Raw genomic sequence first — 20,325 nt, forward strand, 5'->3', positions numbered from 1 at the left:
AAGATGATGATGCATACTTGTCGCCTTGACCAGGACCGCATATCGATTTAGACCTTCTACAGTAGGATCGCTAGTTCACTCGTGCGTGGACTGTTACAGCCAGCCATCATTGCAAACCTGTGCCTACAACGGACAATAAATAAACCTTTCTTTGGCGTAGTAATCTGCTCTTAACGTACTAGGAATAGAATAATGAATGTCGAATGCGGTCGAAAGGCAGGTTGTTTAGGTAAGAAGTCACTGTATGATCAAAACATTGATAGCATCCTTTTACAAAAAAAGACAGGCCAGAACCTGCCGAACATATATATATGTATATGTGTTCGTGTAGAAACACAGATCAAAACAGAAATAGTTCACTTGCCCTGCTCTTATATAACGGCTTACGTGTATTTATTCTTATAGGAATTCGGAAGGCCATATTTAATACTTTTCAAGTTGGACTCGCTTACCAGGTTTTGATCGAGCTACCGAAATCTATTCTAGCCGTTCTGATTAAACTGCACATATATATCGATTGGGTTTCATATGGTACCTAGTTCGCTCCACTCCGTACTGCTAACTGATTCAAGGACCTATTGTCCAAAGAACATTATAGGACCAGGCTCGGACGTCGTAGAACATGGTTCATTTGTGTAGCAAAGCGGCTGACAAAGACCGCAATCTCAAACTCCACTTTCAAACCCAATTTCAAAGGTTGGCTTCATTAGCGGCGAGACCACCTACGCTCCCCAGACACCGTCTCTAAGAGCGTGTAGGGTTTTGGATTGTTCAACCAGCGATTCGTCGAATCCCTTTGATGTCTCTAGCGGCCTACCTTGTTTACTGGCCTTTGTTCGCTGGCAAACATAGCAACCGTGGATGGATGAACTCGCTAATACAATTTCAAACTCTTCTGTGAGGTACCCCTGCACTCCAATTGGCGCACGGACTCCTTTAACCCGTAATGGCCTATACCATAAGCAACTAGGATCGACGGTTTGTCCAGCTGTGAACACAAGACAAATATCCTTTGGATAGGAATGCCAGCGCATACTGTATTTAAATAGAAACCCATTAAAAGTACAGCCACTCTCAAATGCAGTTGCTAGAGACAACCATCGGAAATTTGCTTCTTGGCTTTCTTTTAATGACGCTGCAAAATTTGCCCTCGGATTTCCACCAGCAGCTTCGTTTCCAAGCTGGACCGTGCTGATGCACTGAAGGCTATGTACACAGGGATATCGCGTTAATGATCGTTGGGTTCCAAGGTACACTTTCGCGTTGCGCTTCAACATAGAAGTGATTCACGACGTTCATAACGTACACTGCTCGAAACAGAGTGCGATCTTTCCAACGTGTGGCCTTACACTATGCTGACGGTCTCCATACGACCCCTTCATTGCTGCTGTTACGTAGCTCGCGAGCCAGGCAGATTTAGGCCGCCAGTCGATTGTTCGTTCTACTAAGGGTCCGGTTTCTTTCGGTAGTCCGCGGTGCTTCGTTTGAGTTACGCAAACTCTTCGCACGGTCCATCTTCAGTCCCATACCGGTTCAGGAAACGCTCTACCAAATCGGACTCGGACAGTTGAAAAACCCTTTTCCTTGAAACCTTCCGTGTTTTCTCATCCAATGCCGCCAAATCGAATCAAGCGTATGATGCCTCTCACTAGTGTCTCCCGCTAACTGAACGTTTCCCGTCGATTTGTTACTGCTATTTCTTGAGCATGAGCTGGTATCTAGGGTACACGTTTTCGTCTTTTTTTTTTTTTTCGTAAAACGCCAACCAGTATCCCTAAGCGCTCGACAGAGACTTACTAGCTCTTTCATAAATCCTGCTAGCACCGAAATACGTGGATCATTTTGGGCCTTCGAGTAGGCGTACAAACTTAACTTTCAGGTCACTTTCACGACAACACAGGTGTATTTCTTTATAAAATAATTTCGTATTCAATATCTAATTGGACAAAGATACACCTTATTTCAAAGGAGCAGCTTTAAGACATACCAAATGTGAGAGGTATGAGTACGTTATGGAGCGGAACAGCTCGTAGATTGAGCGTAGCATTCGGCCGGCCATTCGACACACCACAACATATAAACCGCAGTTTGAATATATAGGAGGCATTAGCCCATACTGTGTATAGCTGTGGTTAAGGTTTAGTGCAAAAATTGCCGCTTAAAACCAAACCGGTTAAGGTAAACATGCTGGCAGTTGGAAAATTAGACAGTATCCAGTTGGCCTGATACAGCGCTAGCATTCAAGTACACTTGTTAGCAAGGAACGTCCCTAGTTTACCTTGAAACTGTTAAGGTGTAATCCTGTCTGCGTGTAGGGTTGTAAAGGTTTGTTCATTCATTGAACGTAATAACGGCGCTCATTCGAATATGACCGGCCAGCCAAATCTGTCGTTCCGGCTCATTATTATTGTTATTGCTATGAACTGATTGCAGCAATCCCAAGTCCTGTTCCAGAATATAGTGGCCGGGTCGTACACATATTTTAAGGACAACGTTATAAGACATCGTATAATCCCTATGTTTAAATCATCTGATCACCTAGTGAACTGATACGATCTGAATAAGGGCAACTCTACTTAACACGCCCATCAACGTGTATCTTCGTCTTCGACAAGTCAAATTTTTTGGACGTCGCCCGCGGAACCGCACCAGTAAGCATTCTCCAGACGGCTAGAATATGGGGGCTCTTGCTTTCTTGTCACAATATGGGTTTCAAGTTCACCATTACCGATATATTGTGTAAGTTTGTTCCTGTTGAAGATGGAACATAGGCTGAACCAATTAGCAGGCCGTCAATGGCGCAATGACCATCGAAAAATGATCTTTTGTTAAGCGGGAACATCGTTTGCACCATCGAGCTATCTCTCTCCCAGATTTCGAGACTACTACACGATACTATTGACGTATTGCTAGTAAGAAGACTGTAATACTGTCTTTCAATTTTCGTTACCTGTAAAGCCGTGAGTCCATACATCCAGGCGGACAAAAAGATAAACAAACAGTCACAATACCCGGTTTGCAAACCCAAGTGCGTATCTACCTTATGCCACCATCACTATTTTTTTGCTTTTTTATGAACTTGTCCTGAAACAACTACACGAGCAACTGCACCGACGACGCTGACAAATCACCGTCGTATTCAGGCCAATGAAGGCATTTGGCATAAAGCGGTACAGTTTTACTTGCTCGCCCACTCAAACATTTGTACAGCATTCTCTATTCTAATAGTTTTCTCATAGTTATTATACGAACAGTAGCAGCAATATCGGTCCCCATGACACGATTCAAATATTCGCGCTGCGCGTTATGTTGGCTCTGTATTTCGATTTGTTATGTTGCGCCCTTCGTATTTCAACAGGCGGAGCCAGTTTCCACACACGTTCTCACATCCTTGACGGGCAATAGGCCTTGTTTGTTCTTGTAAGTAAGACTCGACGCTAATGGGTAATTAGGTATCTGGGGGCGTCTGAACGTCTTCATCGTTAAAACAAACCTAGAAGACGCTCGCCTCGATGCAACTCGCTGCCAAACGGGGAGAATGTGCTGAAGTACAAAGCCAGCACCCGCGGCTCTGGTCGCTCCGAAGTCGCAGAACAACGTCGAAAACTATGACGAAAGAAACGGAAAGCCTTGTAGCGGCGACAAGGATGGCTGATGAAACTCAGAGGTAGCAGCGGAAAGAATAGGATGAGTATAAGCTAAGGTGCACTGAGACGGAAAAGGGCTCGCACAACTACACTAGCTAACAATTGCGAAATTCCGACAAACAAAATCGCTATGCCACCAGCAATAACGACACTGGGAGCATCGAAACCTTCCATCAGACCCGGTCACGGCGCCAAGTTCGTCCTTGGTGTCCAAGGGAGCACACGGAAATAGCGTAGAATAGAAGAGGACGCTGTAGCTATACTGGTTCCATGCTATACGGACAGTATACAGCTGAATGCGACACAGAGGGCATCGGCAATAATAACAGATATTGTCTCTCTGGTGTATAAACATATCCATATGCCGTTGTTCCTTTACCCAGTCTTTTAAATTTACCCCTTCCATGAATGAGCGTGCTGGAGTATACATTAGATTTTTACATGCGAATTCGGTAGACTAAGCTCTAAACGACGCACCACGCTATCAAACGATTAAAATTCGAACCGAACTAGTTTTGCCAGTTACCGTGAATGATATATGGAAAATTGAGGATAGTTATTTGCAAAATGAACTAGACTAGAACTTGCAGGTTAGGATCTGCTGTGTCCTGAAAGGCTAATGTTTTATGTTCTGAAACCCGCCCATTTTTGACACAGTGCGTTTCGTATCTGATTGTTTATATGGCTGATTGCTGTTATTTTACAGTTATTTGTTATTGATTTTGTTAATATTTGCTCGTTTCTACTATCGAAGGACTCATATCTGAGCCTTTCGAATGACACGTCCACAATTCTTAGGTTTATTATGTGGCTAAGTTTAGGGTCACTTTACTCCTGCGTGACATGCTCACTATTGCAAGTCCAAAAAGAGCTAATTATACAACGGCATACTGAAAATTGTTCTTCAGATTAGTGTTTTCTATTGGATCAAGTTCCTATTTCTAATTAAAGCGAGGACGCTGCAGTATGAAATCAGCTTTATGAGCATCGACGTACCAAATTAAATTAGAACGTAGAAAACGAAAAAGTTATCTACTTAGTGGTAAGTCCAACCTATACACAAGTATATAGAGGAGAAATGCTACCATTGTTCAGATAGATCAACATGTTTTAAAACGCAATGTAAAAAATCAACTTGGAGAGAGTTTACCAACTGTGCAATTGTCTCCACAAAGTATTTTTTTATAAATGAAATAAATAGGCCTACCTTCAGCTGGCCGTCCTTTATTATTTTTTTTTAAATTTTAGGGAATTTTTTTGATCGACAACGATAAGCAAGTGTACAACTATCCCGTTTATAAAACTCGAAAAGTTTCAAAATCGCTCCAAAGCTGGGAGTTTGGAAAAATTTTAAGCTAGATAGCTTAAAATTATATAGATATAAGCTCTCTGGGGCTGTATGGAATGTGCAGGCTAGCGGCTCTGATAACGGCAAACAGTGACGCCTCTAACAGCAATGACAAATGTCCGCCGTCAGCATCACGCGAGCATATGATTCTTCTGCGATCGCTTCTGCTGATGCTGCGGCGACGTATTCAAGGCTTGATGGAATTCGCTGTTTCTCTTGGTCCTAAGTAATGTAACAGCAGAACGTCAAAAGCTGCTATCAGCACAACGTACGCTCAATTGCTGCAATTGAAGGCTTTAAATAGTCTCATATATTTCGTACGACGTTGAATAGGACCTGTTCCTCCGTTCTAGCTTAGCGAGTAACAGTAGCGATATGTCCTCATAAGTGTATATCTAGTTGGTTTGGCCTCTGCTGTTACTTTTCGCATTAGACATTGTGGAACCAGCAAACGAGCGAGGGACTCTAGCAAGTTACCTATCGATTCAGTCCCAAAACATGTCTATGAGCTGTGGTGTAGATACGCGACATCACAGACATGGAGGCTATGATGGTTTCAAGTATGGAATAAGTGATCCGTAGTACTAGCAGCATGAGAAATTCGCAGGTATTGTAGAACAAACTGCTAGTGCGGAAAACAGGAGAAACCCTGTGCCAATCCATAGCACAGAGCAGATACCAGGTGACATCTTCAGATTTCGTAGTACGAATGCAAGGCTTCGGAAAGGTTTGTTAAACGAGTGTATGGCAGTAATAATGAATGGACTAGCTTGTTCCCTCTATATCGATGCGCACGTTCTACTCGATGTTCTATTTACCTCATGTTCCTTCTCTCTTCTACTAGCTAATGGCAGACAAACGTCTAACCAATACTCATTTGATGGAGTCTATCTAAGTTACAGTTATCATTATGTTGCCCGGCACTAGCCCACCATTCGTTTACCTATTTATTTAATATTAAAGTTTTATCTATCAAGTTTTGGCGTAAAGCGTGCCTTCCTGTTAATGCCTATATTCCTATGAATATTTAATTAAGCTTACAACAAACCGCGATTGCAGTTCGTTTAATATCCGTATGGCACATACGATCTAAATGCGAATTTCTACTGAAAGGGAAATGTCTGCCTAGCCGCTACCTATTCGCTGAATAATAGCTGAATAAAAAGAAACCTTACAAAAATGGATCGCGTCAGCATTTCGCGGCTAAAAAAAAGTTCGAACTTTACTTCCTACACTTAAACCTTTTAGCATTGCTCCAGGCGGCTGTCCCCTTTCGGCACGTATCGAACCCTGTCTACGTCCTGTTCCGAATTTAGGTCACTATACGTGGTAGGTTAATAGCTAGGCACGTTGCAACTGAAAGTCTCGCTGCTTATAAACGTCTACCTTTTCATATTTTCGCTATTGCCCGAACTGGAGCTAACTCAGTTCCCAGAAGATTAACTCCTGTTACACTCACCTTGACGATGGAATGAAGGATGCGTGCCTGGATGACAGCTCGTTTGTTCGCGATTTGCGTGTACAATGATACACTCATTTCCATTGCGCGTTCACCGAACGGTACAAAACTCATTGTGATCCAATCGGTGGTCTGTGCTCCTCATCGTCGATGACGAAAGTCGTTGCACCAAAAATAGAAAGCAAGCAAAAATACATACATGTCTAATTTATATAGGCATTGCCATCCAACGAAGCAAATATTTGCCTTCACGAAGGTCGCATGTAGTCATTTTGTTTAGGTAAGGAAAAGTTTAAGACTTATAGATAAGAAATAAAGCTTCGCTTTTATCATTTGATTTTTAATTTATGTCACACACAGGTAGTCTTAGGGCTGTCAGTCGATAATCTATATGAGTCAAAACGTTCTGCTTTGGGTGGCAATTCCACCTTTTTATTTGGCCTATTTCTATTCCACTCAGTTCAGCACTTAGTTCTCCGATAAAGAGACCCACTTACCGTTCGCACCTTCTATATACAAAGTAACGTGTAGCGCACAATCCTCATCAATACCAAATATTATGACCCCCTGGACTCGTTTCCACCAGAATTCTTATGTGTTTCACTTTGGGGGCAAACTGACGAAGGTAAGCTCTGTCTTGCCAAATGCACTATGCAATCGGGCAGTGATCGACCACGTTTACCTAAATATTGTAGTTCATTCTCAAATACTCGCAGATATCTTCTTTGTTTAACGCTTCTATATAATGCTTAGATCAGTAGAAACCTACATGATGCATACGTGCTGACCCCAACAATGAAGCGCGTCTTTCTCGAACATTAAGTCTATCTGATACAGATAGGGATGTAATGGCATAGTCGCTCAGAAAAAATACTGATACAGTGTTCCATACTCTATTGTGACTAATCGATTGACGAAAACACGCTCTATAATTCTACAACACTAGTCAGACGCTTCCCTCAAGCGTTGAAGGTACTAGCCGCACCAATTTCGAGGTAATGTAGATACAAAATTTACAATCCCCTTCACGAAGCGACTCCGTTTCCGTAACAACCTGATTTTGAAACGAGAAACGCTTTGACAAAATACTATTGGGTTTGATTATTAAATTTATTTTTCCGTCAAGCCGATCCCTCGAGCCCGTCTTAGCTGCGCTCGTAGCCTACCTATTTTAATAACGATACTCGAACATTCCTCGTAATCAAATACACATATGTCGACCAAAAACAGAGCCCGTCGATCGAAAAGCAGACGACCAGACATCACTTACCGATCTATTAAATCTGGGAACTAGTAAGTTCTGTATATAAGCACTGCCAGCCAATCCAGGAGTTATAATACCAGCGTACGCTGTTATTTAGAGTAATTGCCTTTTCGATTATTCTCGTTGCATAGAAACAAAATAGATTTTCTTGACGATTATTGTCTTTGAAGTAATTATCTAACATTTGACTCATATACACAGGAATGCTCATCAAAGGGAACAGTCAAGTAGACTTGCTCAAAGCTAATTGAGTCAAATATGCAGGTGATGCGATAATAGAGAAACTTAATTGTCCTAATATATGCCATAACATTCAGCCTATCCACATATGTGTCTCAACATACGGCCTAGTATTTCTCGCGATCTAAATTAGTTCTTTCTAGAAGTCTGCTCTGTATGTTCAAACCCCAGTGTTTCTTGGCTTCGACTGCTGAGAACACACCGATTTGGGCTTCAGCGTACGAACCCCAGCGTCCACTGCAGCTGATTTCCTTTGTAACTGCAGGTACCCTGAACGGAAACAGGTCTCGTAATATGTTTTCGACCCCCTAGGCTTTAGCAACGTTCACACTGAGCCGTCATCTTGGTATCCTGCGGCCATATGCCGGAGTCATTATGAAAGCGCTTCAGTAGTTTACTGAACGCCTGCACATCCACCTGTCCCCCAAGTGACAGCACAGAGCCACGGCCTGGACCTGGAACCGCTTTAATTCCAAACAGAACTTGGTTAACGAGTGCGTACCCCACCCCCTAAAAATCTGCTCCTTTATCGAGTGTGCGTACCACCGCCCCCACCAAAAATGTGTTCTTGTATCGGGTCTAACGATAATTTCGTTCACCCTCGCATTTTTCTGACGTTTGCCAACTCAGTGCCTTTTAACTTTATGGCAGGTCTTAACAAACTTCGCATCCGAATCGGATCCTTTCTTTCGTGCCGCATTAATGCTTTTACCGCGGCTATATTTAGCGCAGAAACGACTCTGCGCACCATAACAAAGAATATTCCTTCCCATGAGATGGTGTTTTAACCCAGGTCTCTCTGCTGTCCACAGCGGATTTGAACCAGTACAAAGCTGGACTTGAAAAAGACTGATACTCAAGCCCTAGCAGGCGTTTACGTGAGCAGTCGTATATAGCTTCTGCTATCTCCAAAGTTCTGATCCATCCTTCAGGCTTCCGAGTAGTCAAAAAAAAATAGTAGTTTCCGCCGCACGAACCACAATGACATCCGGTAAACTGTGCTGACTCTCAGTTAACAGTCGTCCAGGATTCGCTGCAATGAGCTCAAGCGATTATCGTCAACGTTGTTGTGCTGTTGCTGTGACTCAGCGAGTCCTGCTCTATACGCTCAGACCGGGACCTTATCTTTAGCTACTGAGGACGAATTTCTTGATGCGCACACGTGTGCATCTCGACATTTGTTGCGCTTGTCCTAACAACCATTCCTCCTAACTACCAGTCCTTAATTTAAGTCAAGGAGTGATAGTTACTTTGCCCATCCTACAATTAAATCGCATCTCGGCTTTGATGACTCACTTCTATTTTCACTGCGATCAGTTGCAGATACTAAGCACCAGAACAGACGTAAACGCAGTTAGTCCGCTTTATAGCTCGTCCTTATAGAGCAATAACAACAGAAATACCAGGGTAAACGAAAAATATATACACGTATGTACAAAGAAAAATACTACTAACATATAATAGTCCTGTTAATTTCGGTTAAACTTTAGCAGGATATGTATCGAAGCGGGCAAGGATTAATCTCCTACACATGGTACTGGAAAACGAGACAGTACGTTTTAGAACAAACTGCAGGCTTACAGTGTCCTCATCGAAATCTGAGTACAGATCAGCTATTATCTTCAAGGTACGGATCCCCGCAAAGATGAAAAACTTAATTTTAAGGGGGGGGGGGGGGGTACATCATTGTTCTTTTTGACGCGGCTTTCAAGTAACTGAGAAAGATTTCCGTGAGACAAACCGGAAGATATCCAATAAGGTCTAGAACCAAATGCTCGTAATGATTCAAAGCCATGCCTAATACACTTCGGTCTTTTAAAAAGAAAGCAAGGCCGTATCGGAGAGCCCTTAGTCTTTTGGAAAGATTAACCGCTGGTGCTTTGGCCATCTATTTTTTGGCTGTTTTGAGTCCTCGTATTTTTTTGATGTATTTCTTGATCCGAAATTAGCTAAAATTTTTTTTATGTAGCATATTTAAGCTATACTAACTAGTTCACACATACTAAGATCGCTTTACGCGCAATTATCATTAAGTTATTTGTAAACTAGAGAGGGAATGTTTTTAAAAAAGCTGATTAGTGGTTTAAGTAAAACCGAAATGAAAACTATAGTTGCGTGAGTAACAAGTAGACTAAGTAAGTATAACGAAGGACGCTTTTTTTAACTCATGCTAAACATTTAGTTGAAATTACTGTTTTTTAAGATGCAGTTTAAGACAAATCGTAAGCAAAAATCCGGATCATTTGTAGTCGTCCCGTATATATATAGATAACACCCAGGCAGCGATCCAGGGTGGTACATAACATGGCACTACTCGCGTCGGCGACGATATCTCTCGTGCCCAAGTTTAGACAGAGACGTGGAAAAGCTGTATGAATAAAATACCACCAGGCCTTTCCAGCTAATGCTCCAAACACCGTACCGTTGTGGCGGACATACGAGATGGTCCTGCGGTCCCCTGCGACAGCAGCACTAACAGCGACTTCGGTAGCCACCCTTCTCATAGCATTTTTCCTTGAGACCCCATCACTATACTCTGACGGATGCGCACCATTGGTGAAGCGCCCCTTTCACATCCGAGGACTTTTGATAGTCTACGCAGTTAATATGTATACGTACGTAAAAGTATGTGTAGAAATGTTGCATGTGTATATGGAAACAGAGAGAGAGCTCATATGTAGTATACACAGATGTTACGAAGAATTCCTGATGTAAAGCAGTCCTTTTTCCGTCGTGTCGCGGCAAGTGCTGCCGAATTCTAGGGTGGTGAATGGGAACGCCTAAAGCTTGGACTGAGCCTGAAACGCTTATTGTGGTGTTTCTGACGGGAATGCGCGATCGTTTCTAGCTAAGGTTTCGTAGGTGCCAGCGGATAGAGGAAGCATTTGGTTCGACGAGTGGCTGGCCGAAGTGTTTAAGCAAAAATGAGAAAAACTGATCCCAACAAGCAAGAGAACACTGGCGTTAGGTTACATTGGATTAGGTTATGCTATGTGCAGGATGGGATGTATGGCATTACTAAGTAGCACCGCCTCACTATAATAGTCGGAGATCGGTGAATGTGACTACCGGGGCAGACAGCCAGACGAGACGCAGCAACGAGGCCGGCTACTAAAGTGGCCTGTACAGTGTCCACTCGCTTCGACATGGCCTTCACTAGTCGTTCACTCAGGGCCAATTTTTCCCCTTCACCCTATACCCCATTACTTTCGTTGCTATACCCCATACCTCACTAGACTCGTTTGCCTTCCTTCCTTTTCCAATCGTTTCCCTTAGCCAGCTAGGCTAACCATGCTAGTCTACAAAGTGCTTGTTGCACGGACATGGCCATACGCAAGCTGCCTTATGTGGCGCAATCCTCTAAGAGGCATTTGTACCAGCACTCGCTTGCTCATCAGTAGCAGCTATAGCATCGCCAGAATAAACGGGGAATGTGAGCCAATGAGAGGACACACGAGGGAATACCTCTAGGGACTAGAGAAAAGGCTTCTCTGGTAAGCGAGCGAACATCGGAAAAGAGACGGCAGAGTGGTACAATTTCGTTGGTGGTTTCGCCAAAGGAAACCGTTCTGGACAATTTAAGGTCGCGATTCGCATGAGGCCGTACTGTGCTACTGGTATCAGGAACAGGGGTCGTTGCATCTGTTGCAACAAATGACAACGACGGTATGGCTTGGTGTTCCAACAGGGCTGAACGAAAAAGCTCAGGGGTATTTGGGGGTATCGGGTAGCGTTGGTGCCTGCGAATACACTAGCGGCGTCAGCTATTTTGTCACCGAACAACAAAAAAGAAAGGACCCTGAGAAGAAAAGAAGCCATATACGAAGGCCGTTGTCAACCATCGCACGCTTTGTTCTCGTAGGATTATTGCCGCAACTTCGGCCGACCGACCAACCAAAGGATGATATGAGCGCCGCTCCGGAGTTGTGTCTTTGTTGATGCCACTACCGTGACCGCTACTGCTTCTTTTACTACTAAAGAAGGCCTGTGCTGATGCTGGTACAGACTACCGACGACATCGTCACCATCAGCCACACGCCTTGCTGTGCCTAGCTTTTCCCAGGGTCTTTGAGGCCTTGCATAATCTAGTCCCGACCCGGCTTCACCGCCATACCCCCTATACGCGCATCACCAAAACCACTGCTATCGAGTAGTTAGAACAAAAATACCCGAAGGGCTATCAACTTCATACTACTCAATCACTTCCGCAATATAAGTATCATTTGTATATTAATGTTTTAAGCCAGACTACACGAATACGGATTGCTTTTATTGAGAAATAAATTAAGTTCGGTTTCGAACAGAAAAACGATGATGCACGTAGGAGGGGCCGGAAAGAGAGTCAGGGGCTCATGGACGTCATGCAGTTTGCATGACGTCCATAAGCCGATGGTCTGTCTGCTTAAGCAGAACGACACATCGAGCAATAGAAGGTTCATCCTGGGCGTCTCATGTGTGTGTAGAGGATGCTGGCTCAAAGCTCTGATAGCGGCTGCATAGAACTATTTTTCTAATCATTTCTCAATTATTAACAGAAGTTTATAAATCAAACCGATTTAACATTTAGCTACAGAGCTCTGCTAATAACAGATGTTCAAAAAACTTCTTCAAGAAGTAAACTAACGTAACTAATATATGGAAATTCGGAGTAAAATCGAAGTAGTATAGGGGCGCTTATCTGTGATGTAAGTTCGATGGAAGTTAGAATCTACTGTGTGCTCAAAAACCACGGTTTCACATTCTGAAACTTCGCTCCTTTCAACACAATACCTTCCGCCTCACAAACCTTTACTTGTTTTTACTCTTCCTTTTGTCAAAGGAATCATATCTTGGCCTTTCAGATGACACATATTCTGTGAGAAATAGGTCTGCAAATCTTCAGATTCAAACTTTGTGCGTGTCGAACGTTGCAATGGCCAAACTTTCGACACGCACAAAAGAGAGCTAATTACAAAGCTACATATTGTAAGTAGTCCTACGCGCCGGCCTGTCTTCTTTTTATTAAGTATAGGTAATGTTCGGGGAGCTTGCATACCTAATTAGGACCAGAGAGTACAGACCGAAGGCGTGGTAAGGGTGCTAAAGTACGAGTTCAGCGTTGTAAATTTCTGTACAGAATTGTACCCACTCGCACTTAAATATGATACATACGTGTGTTATAAAATTCTTATATTTAAAAAAAAACAAAAAAAATTATATAATATCTATTTAATATTAGGTGCAATACAGCTCCATGTCTCCATATACTCATGTAGTATCTTCAGTGTTAGAAAAATGCCAGAATTTCCCAGATTGATCAACATGCTTTAAAAGACACTGTAAAGGTCACCTGTAGGCAGCTTTACTAGTTCAAAGCTTGTTGTACCATAAATGAGATAAGCCGTACTGTCTTCAACTACTCGTCGTATATTTAAATATTTTTTCTATTTAATCGACTATTTGACCGGTAACAACACGCACGTGGACAATAATCCTTCTATGAGAATTCGAAACTTTCCAGACTCGCCTCAAAGCTGCTATGGCTTCTGATCGAAAATGTAAAATTTCTATAAACAGACTTGTGCTCTTCATAATGCTTTTTAATGTTTGAAAAGCTGCCATATTTAGTTAGAATCAGACAAAACCGACCAGGGTAGAGCTTGGTATTGGTTTTAAACACGGGGTAATTCCATAGGTCCCCACATTTATCTATAATGTATAACCATCTTAAACATAACAAGCCAGTCAACCTTAGAGTCCAATCTGGGTTCAAAAACGAATAAAACTGCGTCCATAGTGTTCGTAGCATTTTAAATTATCTCCCCTGGTGAAAAACAAATACGGGAGACTGCACTCTCTAAATAAAATACGATAAGATGGCTTTTGGTCAGTCTGGAGAACCTAACCTATGTGAGGCATAAATCCTTCGGCATTTCTGCCCAGCTCAATTCAAATAATTTTATTACTTATGCTTCAACAAACATTACTCCGATAAATTTTTCCTCCCTGGACAACATGCACGACAGAGGCACGGTTTGTGCCTATATATATATATATATATATATAGAGGCATAACAGAAAAATTGCCTAACCTTCAACCCAGGTAATTATAGGTGACTATCTCGACTACTTACAACGGGTTTGTTGTTGGCAAGGTTATTGCTTGTGTGGTTGTGGTTATTATTAAGATGATGCTCGAGACCATGAGGACCGCTGTTCGCACTATTACCACTTGCACCGGAAGTATTGCAGGGTGGAGTAAATGCGCCGAAAGATGGCGCTTGACAAGCGTACGCGCTGAACCGCAACAGTTGTTCAAATAAGACCGGCAGCATGTCCCATAAGTGAGCACACGCTGAGAAGAGAATTTCCTACAATAGAAAATCACCGCAACGATTTTGTTGACGTATATTGTTTGACATTTGTTTATAGCTTGATTTTGCGCATTTGAAGAAACAGAAATTAGCACACCCAGAGCATGTACCCCTAATTCTGCAGTGGTAACGTATCTACCCCCTAACTTAGGGACACGTAGTGCTCTAGGTTCGAGACAGGACATAAACACATTTCGTCGCATGCTACGACCCAGTTGTCTGAAGCGACGTTGCACGGCAGTAGTGCCAGATGCGACGTTCGAAATATTGGTCTACATAAAGAGGAAAAAATTAGCCTGGGGTACCGACTCGGCAAGAAGCTAAATTTCTCACTTACCCTTTGTATCGTGTCGATCGTCGACAGGATCGCTTCCTGTAGCGGACTAAGTACGACATCAGTAAGTGATGGTAAAATGAAAGGTGCGGTATCCGCGTGCATCGGCACTGCCGATGCGTTTTCAAGGACTCGGCACAACTTACGCAGATCGGCCTCTTGGAAACGTGACTTAATATGCTGAAATAGTAGCGGAAAGATGTGGATCAACGCGGTCAAGAAGGGCTGCGATGGAATGAACATTTCCTGTTGATCGCCTTCGGCAGGAGCCTGCGTTGAGTTCAGCCCAATGGTGCACCAAACACGCCAAGCGGTCTCCCACAACATCACCTCTTCAGACACTCGATCGGTAGAAAGTGATTCGAGGCCGCTATCGCCATTGAATGACGCAGCGCTTGACATCGAGTCACCGCAAACACTGGCCGCAATGTTACTCGGTGGGGCGGTGCTACCCCCCCGAGACGTCATGTGTAGCATGTCCTGGAAGCTCTTCAACGCGGACAGGGACACCTCATTGTTTTTTGACAATGCCGAGTTCTCAATAAACTCGAGAAGGAGTGCCCAGGCTCGGCCAAAATCGCCTAGACTTTGTAATATGTCGCGTTTTACGTAGAACACGCGCGCAACGCCACCTAATGTCAGGACCTGCGTTTCAGCCCATTGCTTTTGGGCCGTATTGCGCGAATGGTGAATCAATATGTTACCTGCCATATCCGTCACTTTTTCCGTTGACGCACTGCCTGAAAGATTTCGCACCCGGTCGAGCAGTGGGAACAATACGTTCCATAGGACAGCCTGCCAGGTTTGCTGTTCGAGCAAGCCGCCATGCGCGTTGATTGTTGAAAAGAGAGTTTGTCCACCAGATTTTCGCACCGCTGACCTTGGATCGACGCAGAGGTCACCCAGCGAAGAGAACAGTGTCATCCACAACTGGTCAAATGGAGGCAGCGTGGCTGTCAACTCTCTGCTCGGGGACCCACCTGTTGGGGTGCTCTCCTTTGATGAGCCTACGGATAACAGGACGCAACCCGCCTGTCCTAGCTCATTGGATACCCGCTGCTTATTTTGATATAGATAATCGGCGATGTTCCACTAATAAATAGAATAAACACAAATAGGTCGGTTATGAAAAGGAGAGAACTGGTACGATTGATACAAAATCGTGTATGATGACAGATGGAGGTGTATAATATTGATATAAATGTAGTAGTCATTTTTTTTACACACCCTGAACAAAATTAACAACGTGTTTGATGGGAGGACATTTAATAACACAGAATAACAATGTATTGATTATAAATTCAATAACTGTAGAGCAATGGACTAATAAGTAAGTGACATAAGAATGTGAAATTGTCATCCTTGTTGTTGGAACATGCGTGATAAAAAGTATGCTTACCAATAGTCCAATAGCCGTAAGGGAGACATTGAGATCCTGTGTTTGAAGACCGAACTTTGCTGCCGTCTGAATGCAGAGCTGTAGAGATGAGCACGGCATGATTGGCAGGAAGTCTGCGACCACCCGTTGAAGACACTGAAACGCTGACCGTACCAGAGCTTCGCTGTAGAATCCGCAAAGAGAATGTCACATTCAAAGAGACCAAACAAATAGATTGATTTAATTGAATCGTTTCTTCTTATTTACCTATAGACGAAGAAAGAGCTGCGTTATTTAGTATAATATGTGCACATAAAAACTGACAAAATTGTATTGTCACTTAATGCATCTAGCTATGCATTGGACCTGATTACTCCACTGACTCCTTACAACACCCCGGACCAATACAAGGGACCATAAAGGCTCCCAACAACAAGGACCATAGAAACTTATCAACTTACCCTGTCGTGCAATTTTTAGCGACGAGAAGTGGATAGTGAGGATCGGCGTCTTTTTCGCCCACGCAGATTACACTGCAATGATTTCCCAGAAATAACGAAAGTCAGACTTGGGGGACAATAGACACAGAAATGTTCGTAGCAAAAAATTTCGGCAACCCATTGCACGTTTAACGATGCAAAAAGACTTTAAATTTAAAATTGTAGTTTAAGTAAACTTTTTATTTTATATCCCAATGCACCCTGGCCGGCCTGTTGATTCTATATAAGACTACGAAGCCACTGGAATTTTGTGTGCATGTAATATGAAAAAAACTATCTACTTCATACGATCTAGATCATACCCCTGATTGTCGGTGATATTTCCGATGATCGAAAGTATCTGCTGCCATCCATGGCTAAGGCTCTCGCCAGCAACTCCCGCATGTAAAATTGCCAAAGTACACTCGATCTGCTTTGCCCTGATGTCAAAATGCAAAGTCGTCGCCCCCATGTCGACCAGTGGAGCTAATAACATTTGCTGAAGAGCCTGTCGTCCGTCGGATAGGGAAATCATGACGAGGCAGTACACCGCAGCAAGCATGTCAAGCGGACAAACCAAGATTTAGGTTCACCGAATAATATATCAAGAAAAAACAAATAAGAAGTTTAGATTTCGCTTAAAGATACTTATGGGGCCGCTGCTAAGTGTAATTAAGAGTGGGTGAATGGGCTGATCTTACACACAGCCAGTCCATTTGGGGCAAAAAGATTATTGTTAGAGGCCCACTGAGTGCATGTGTTACGACGAAAATTGTTGTCTCTAGTCACGTCAGCCATTTCCGACGAAGGATATTGTTAGCTTGCCTAGAACCAAAGGACTTTCGTGTAAACAGATCAGGCAGACGCTAGGCGAAAGCATTTGCACTCCGCTTCAACATATCATACGATGGCCTGAATTATTATTACAGTCGGATTAAGTATTATCATTAACATTACTCATACATGTTAATAATGCAATTACGGTCGTGAGATACCAGCTCAAGCGTTTACCAGTCGTACTGTAGTGGTTACGTTTACGCGTTATGTGGGCGTTTTTTTTTCTGACAAAAATATCTACTATAAGTACTATAAGCGCATTGTCTTGGCTAGACATCAACATATATCCCAGACAGTTATTGCAGTCTCACTGATTCATAGCCATCCGAAGCATCTAATACTAGAGAAAACAAAGGAATCGTTCGAGACTCGTTAACTTATTCTCAGAAGACAAACACATTGAAGTTAAAATACATGTATTTTGTATGAAACGAGCAGTCGAGTATTTCTGGTTACCTGCGTATTCGTACTGTGCCAAAAGGAGGTCACAAGTTTCTATTTGAATTCAAAGCCAAATCATCCATGCAACATCAATAACTCTGGTCGTTTTAATAATGTACACGGCGCCGGCTGCGATTCGTTATCTATACATTGGTAGTTAGCGCTAAAAAAACAAGGCCTACCTATCTAACCTTGATCACAAGTATGAAAACTTGTAATAAAACAAAAAAAATCTTACCGGGTTTTCAGCCAGTGGTGGGTTATATTCCTTGCAATTTAAAGCCGACTTAACGAGATAAGTGAGTGCCTCGGCACCCCACTCGCGCATCGTTGTGTGAGGATGTTGACAAACTTCATTTAGATGAGAACTTAACGGACGCCAAAAAACTGTTACTCTACCAAGATTCACCAATGCTGTTTCTAATAATTTTGCCACAGCAAACAGGGAAGGCTCCTAGAACAATGCATCGATCCAAGTTTAACGACAAAGTAAAAAAATAAAGGTGTGTTATTTAGGCTGCTTTCCAATATATGTTCGTATCTGGTCTTAGATTTAACCGGCGGGATCTGCCCCACGTCCATTTTGCTCCCTGTCTAAAAAAAAACACGAATGTTTAGCATTACTGAAACGTATTAATTTTTAGCTATACAATTAAAAGCTGACAAAATATTTATCTTATCGGTTGAAGAGTTGACAGCTGAGTCGTTTCCTTCCCAAAGCGTACCTACCCGAAACTGTGATTAGCAAAGTCTTCGCTAGGAATTGTAAAGATTGTATAAAATGGTAGTGATCAAACATACCCGATTGCTAAAAGCCAGCTCCATAGACTCCTGCGAAAGTTTGCAGAGAGCATCAATCAAATGGTGCAAAGCAACTTCGCTCAGTTTTCTGTAAATTTGAAAAAAAACACTTCATAAGCCGGCAACCGGTAGCGTGAATGAACACGCCAAAACGTGCTCGAACGAACTAACAAAATTGAATGGCGGACGAAATTTCCAAAATCAATGGGAAGAGTTACCCTAAACACTATCGTCAATAGTTGAAATCACAAAATGCGAGTCCGAGTCGATTTATCCGGTGTTAAATTTTGAAAATCCTAGTTAATTGTTATATGTATACGACCCATTGGCTCCGTGGTAAACTTCAGTGTAGTTTTTTCGATTTAGCTACTACTTACTCCGACGCATGGAAGACCTGTGATACGCTTCCGGCCAATGGCACGTAGCTGTTTTTGAACGGCAGCGTGCAAAATTGTAACAGAAACAATTCTCTTGTCATAAAATTTATAATAATTACATACCCTAGATCTGCGTTTGCCCAAAATGGTTACCAACGACGAGGTCGAAACTATAACTGATGTATATATAGCCTATTTGTTAGCGCTACCAGGGCAATGATAACAATTGGAAAAATGAGCAAAGACTATTCGGCGTTGTCAAATCTGACATAAAATTCTACCTTTACAACCAACCAACGATCTGAAATTTAAAACTGATACAATTTTCCCATTTTTGGTAGTAAAAACAAGAAACATCTCTGAGACACTTCTGCTGCCAATATTATAATTACGTGAGCATAATTACGTTAATTCCACGATAAAATACTTACTGAGAATTTTCAAATAATCGGCTGAGCATGGCGGATAGTACTGGGAGATCATTGGTAATAGCTGTGGTTAGACATGCTTCCCCCTGACCGGCCACACCCTGGTTGGTGGCATTAGGTCCACTCTGAGCTGCCGAAGCCCCACCTCCTTGAGCAGCAGTTCCCGAGGGAGGTGCCTTTAGACCACCTCCGGCAGCAGGCTTCAAACCGAGAATCCAGACGAGATGCTGAAGAGTTGTAAGCACCATGTGCCACGCTGTAGAGAGTATTGCACCGTTGGATTGAGACAGTATTAACAATGCCCGCATACATTGAAGATTCTTGGCTGTCAGCTGCAATAAAACGGACAGTGAGAAACGGAAACTGTAATTATAATTTCACACCTGCACTTCGGCAAAACATGGGGCTCATAAGTCATGAACTGATTATTACTAGATTTAAGGCCATTTTAAATGATAATAATACTACTACACGGTTTTGTTAATGCCGCAATGGTAATAAGATGCATACCATAACAGGACCCTGATGTGCTCCTTGCGGGAGCGATCTTGTAGGCAAGGGTGTTCCGACCGCTACAATTTGATCGGTACGTGGTGCAATGTCACTCCCACCATCGAGAGAACCGCCCGACCCTAGATAAGGTCCAAGAGAAGGCCGCATATCAACAACAGAATCCGCTTCGAAGACAGTTCGTGGCGAAATATAGCTCGACTGATAAATCGTTGTTAGAACGGTAAGCGTATAATGTGGTGGCAAGGATCCTTTGCACATGGCTGAGATAAATGCATCTCGCGGTGTACACATGTTCAGCTGTCCACAAAGTACCGCATAAGATGTAATGCATGTCAGAAGCGTGTCGGTAATCTGTTCGTCACAACTGTAAAAGCGGGGTATTGAGTGAGCTCTTGTTTTTATGATCGAGAACAAGTTAATAATATA

The 20,325-nt window shown here is 42.8% G+C and overlaps 1 protein-coding gene across 2 annotated transcripts in view; it reads right to left on the reverse strand.

Annotated features, from left to right (window-relative positions):
- mon2 (Mon2 homolog, regulator of endosome-to-Golgi trafficking) overlaps positions 1-20,325 on the reverse strand; it is an 85,211-nt gene that overhangs the window by 58,599 nt on the left and 6,287 nt on the right. For both annotated transcript variants that reach the window (XM_022830356.2, XM_022830359.2), the window contains exons 6-15: positions 19,897-20,263; positions 19,390-19,718; positions 18,582-18,669; positions 18,019-18,234; positions 16,826-17,010; positions 16,485-16,556; positions 16,045-16,207; positions 14,649-15,737; positions 14,072-14,308; positions 6,455-6,586 (exon numbers count right to left, since the gene is read on the reverse strand). In XM_022830356.2, coding sequence (XP_022686091.1) covers positions 6,455-6,586; positions 14,072-14,308; positions 14,649-15,737; positions 16,045-16,207; positions 16,485-16,556; positions 16,826-17,010; positions 18,019-18,234; positions 18,582-18,669; positions 19,390-19,718; positions 19,897-20,263 — 2,878 coding nt within the window. The remainder of the gene's footprint in view (positions 1-6,454; positions 6,587-14,071; positions 14,309-14,648; positions 15,738-16,044; positions 16,208-16,484; positions 16,557-16,825; positions 17,011-18,018; positions 18,235-18,581; positions 18,670-19,389; positions 19,719-19,896; positions 20,264-20,325) is intronic.

The sequence above is a fragment of the Varroa jacobsoni genome, unplaced genomic scaffold, assembly GCF_002532875.2.
Source record: "Varroa jacobsoni isolate VJ856 unplaced genomic scaffold, vjacob_1.0 scaffold_266, whole genome shotgun sequence".
In the NCBI taxonomy this organism is placed as follows: domain Eukaryota; kingdom Metazoa; phylum Arthropoda; class Arachnida; order Mesostigmata; family Varroidae; genus Varroa; species Varroa jacobsoni.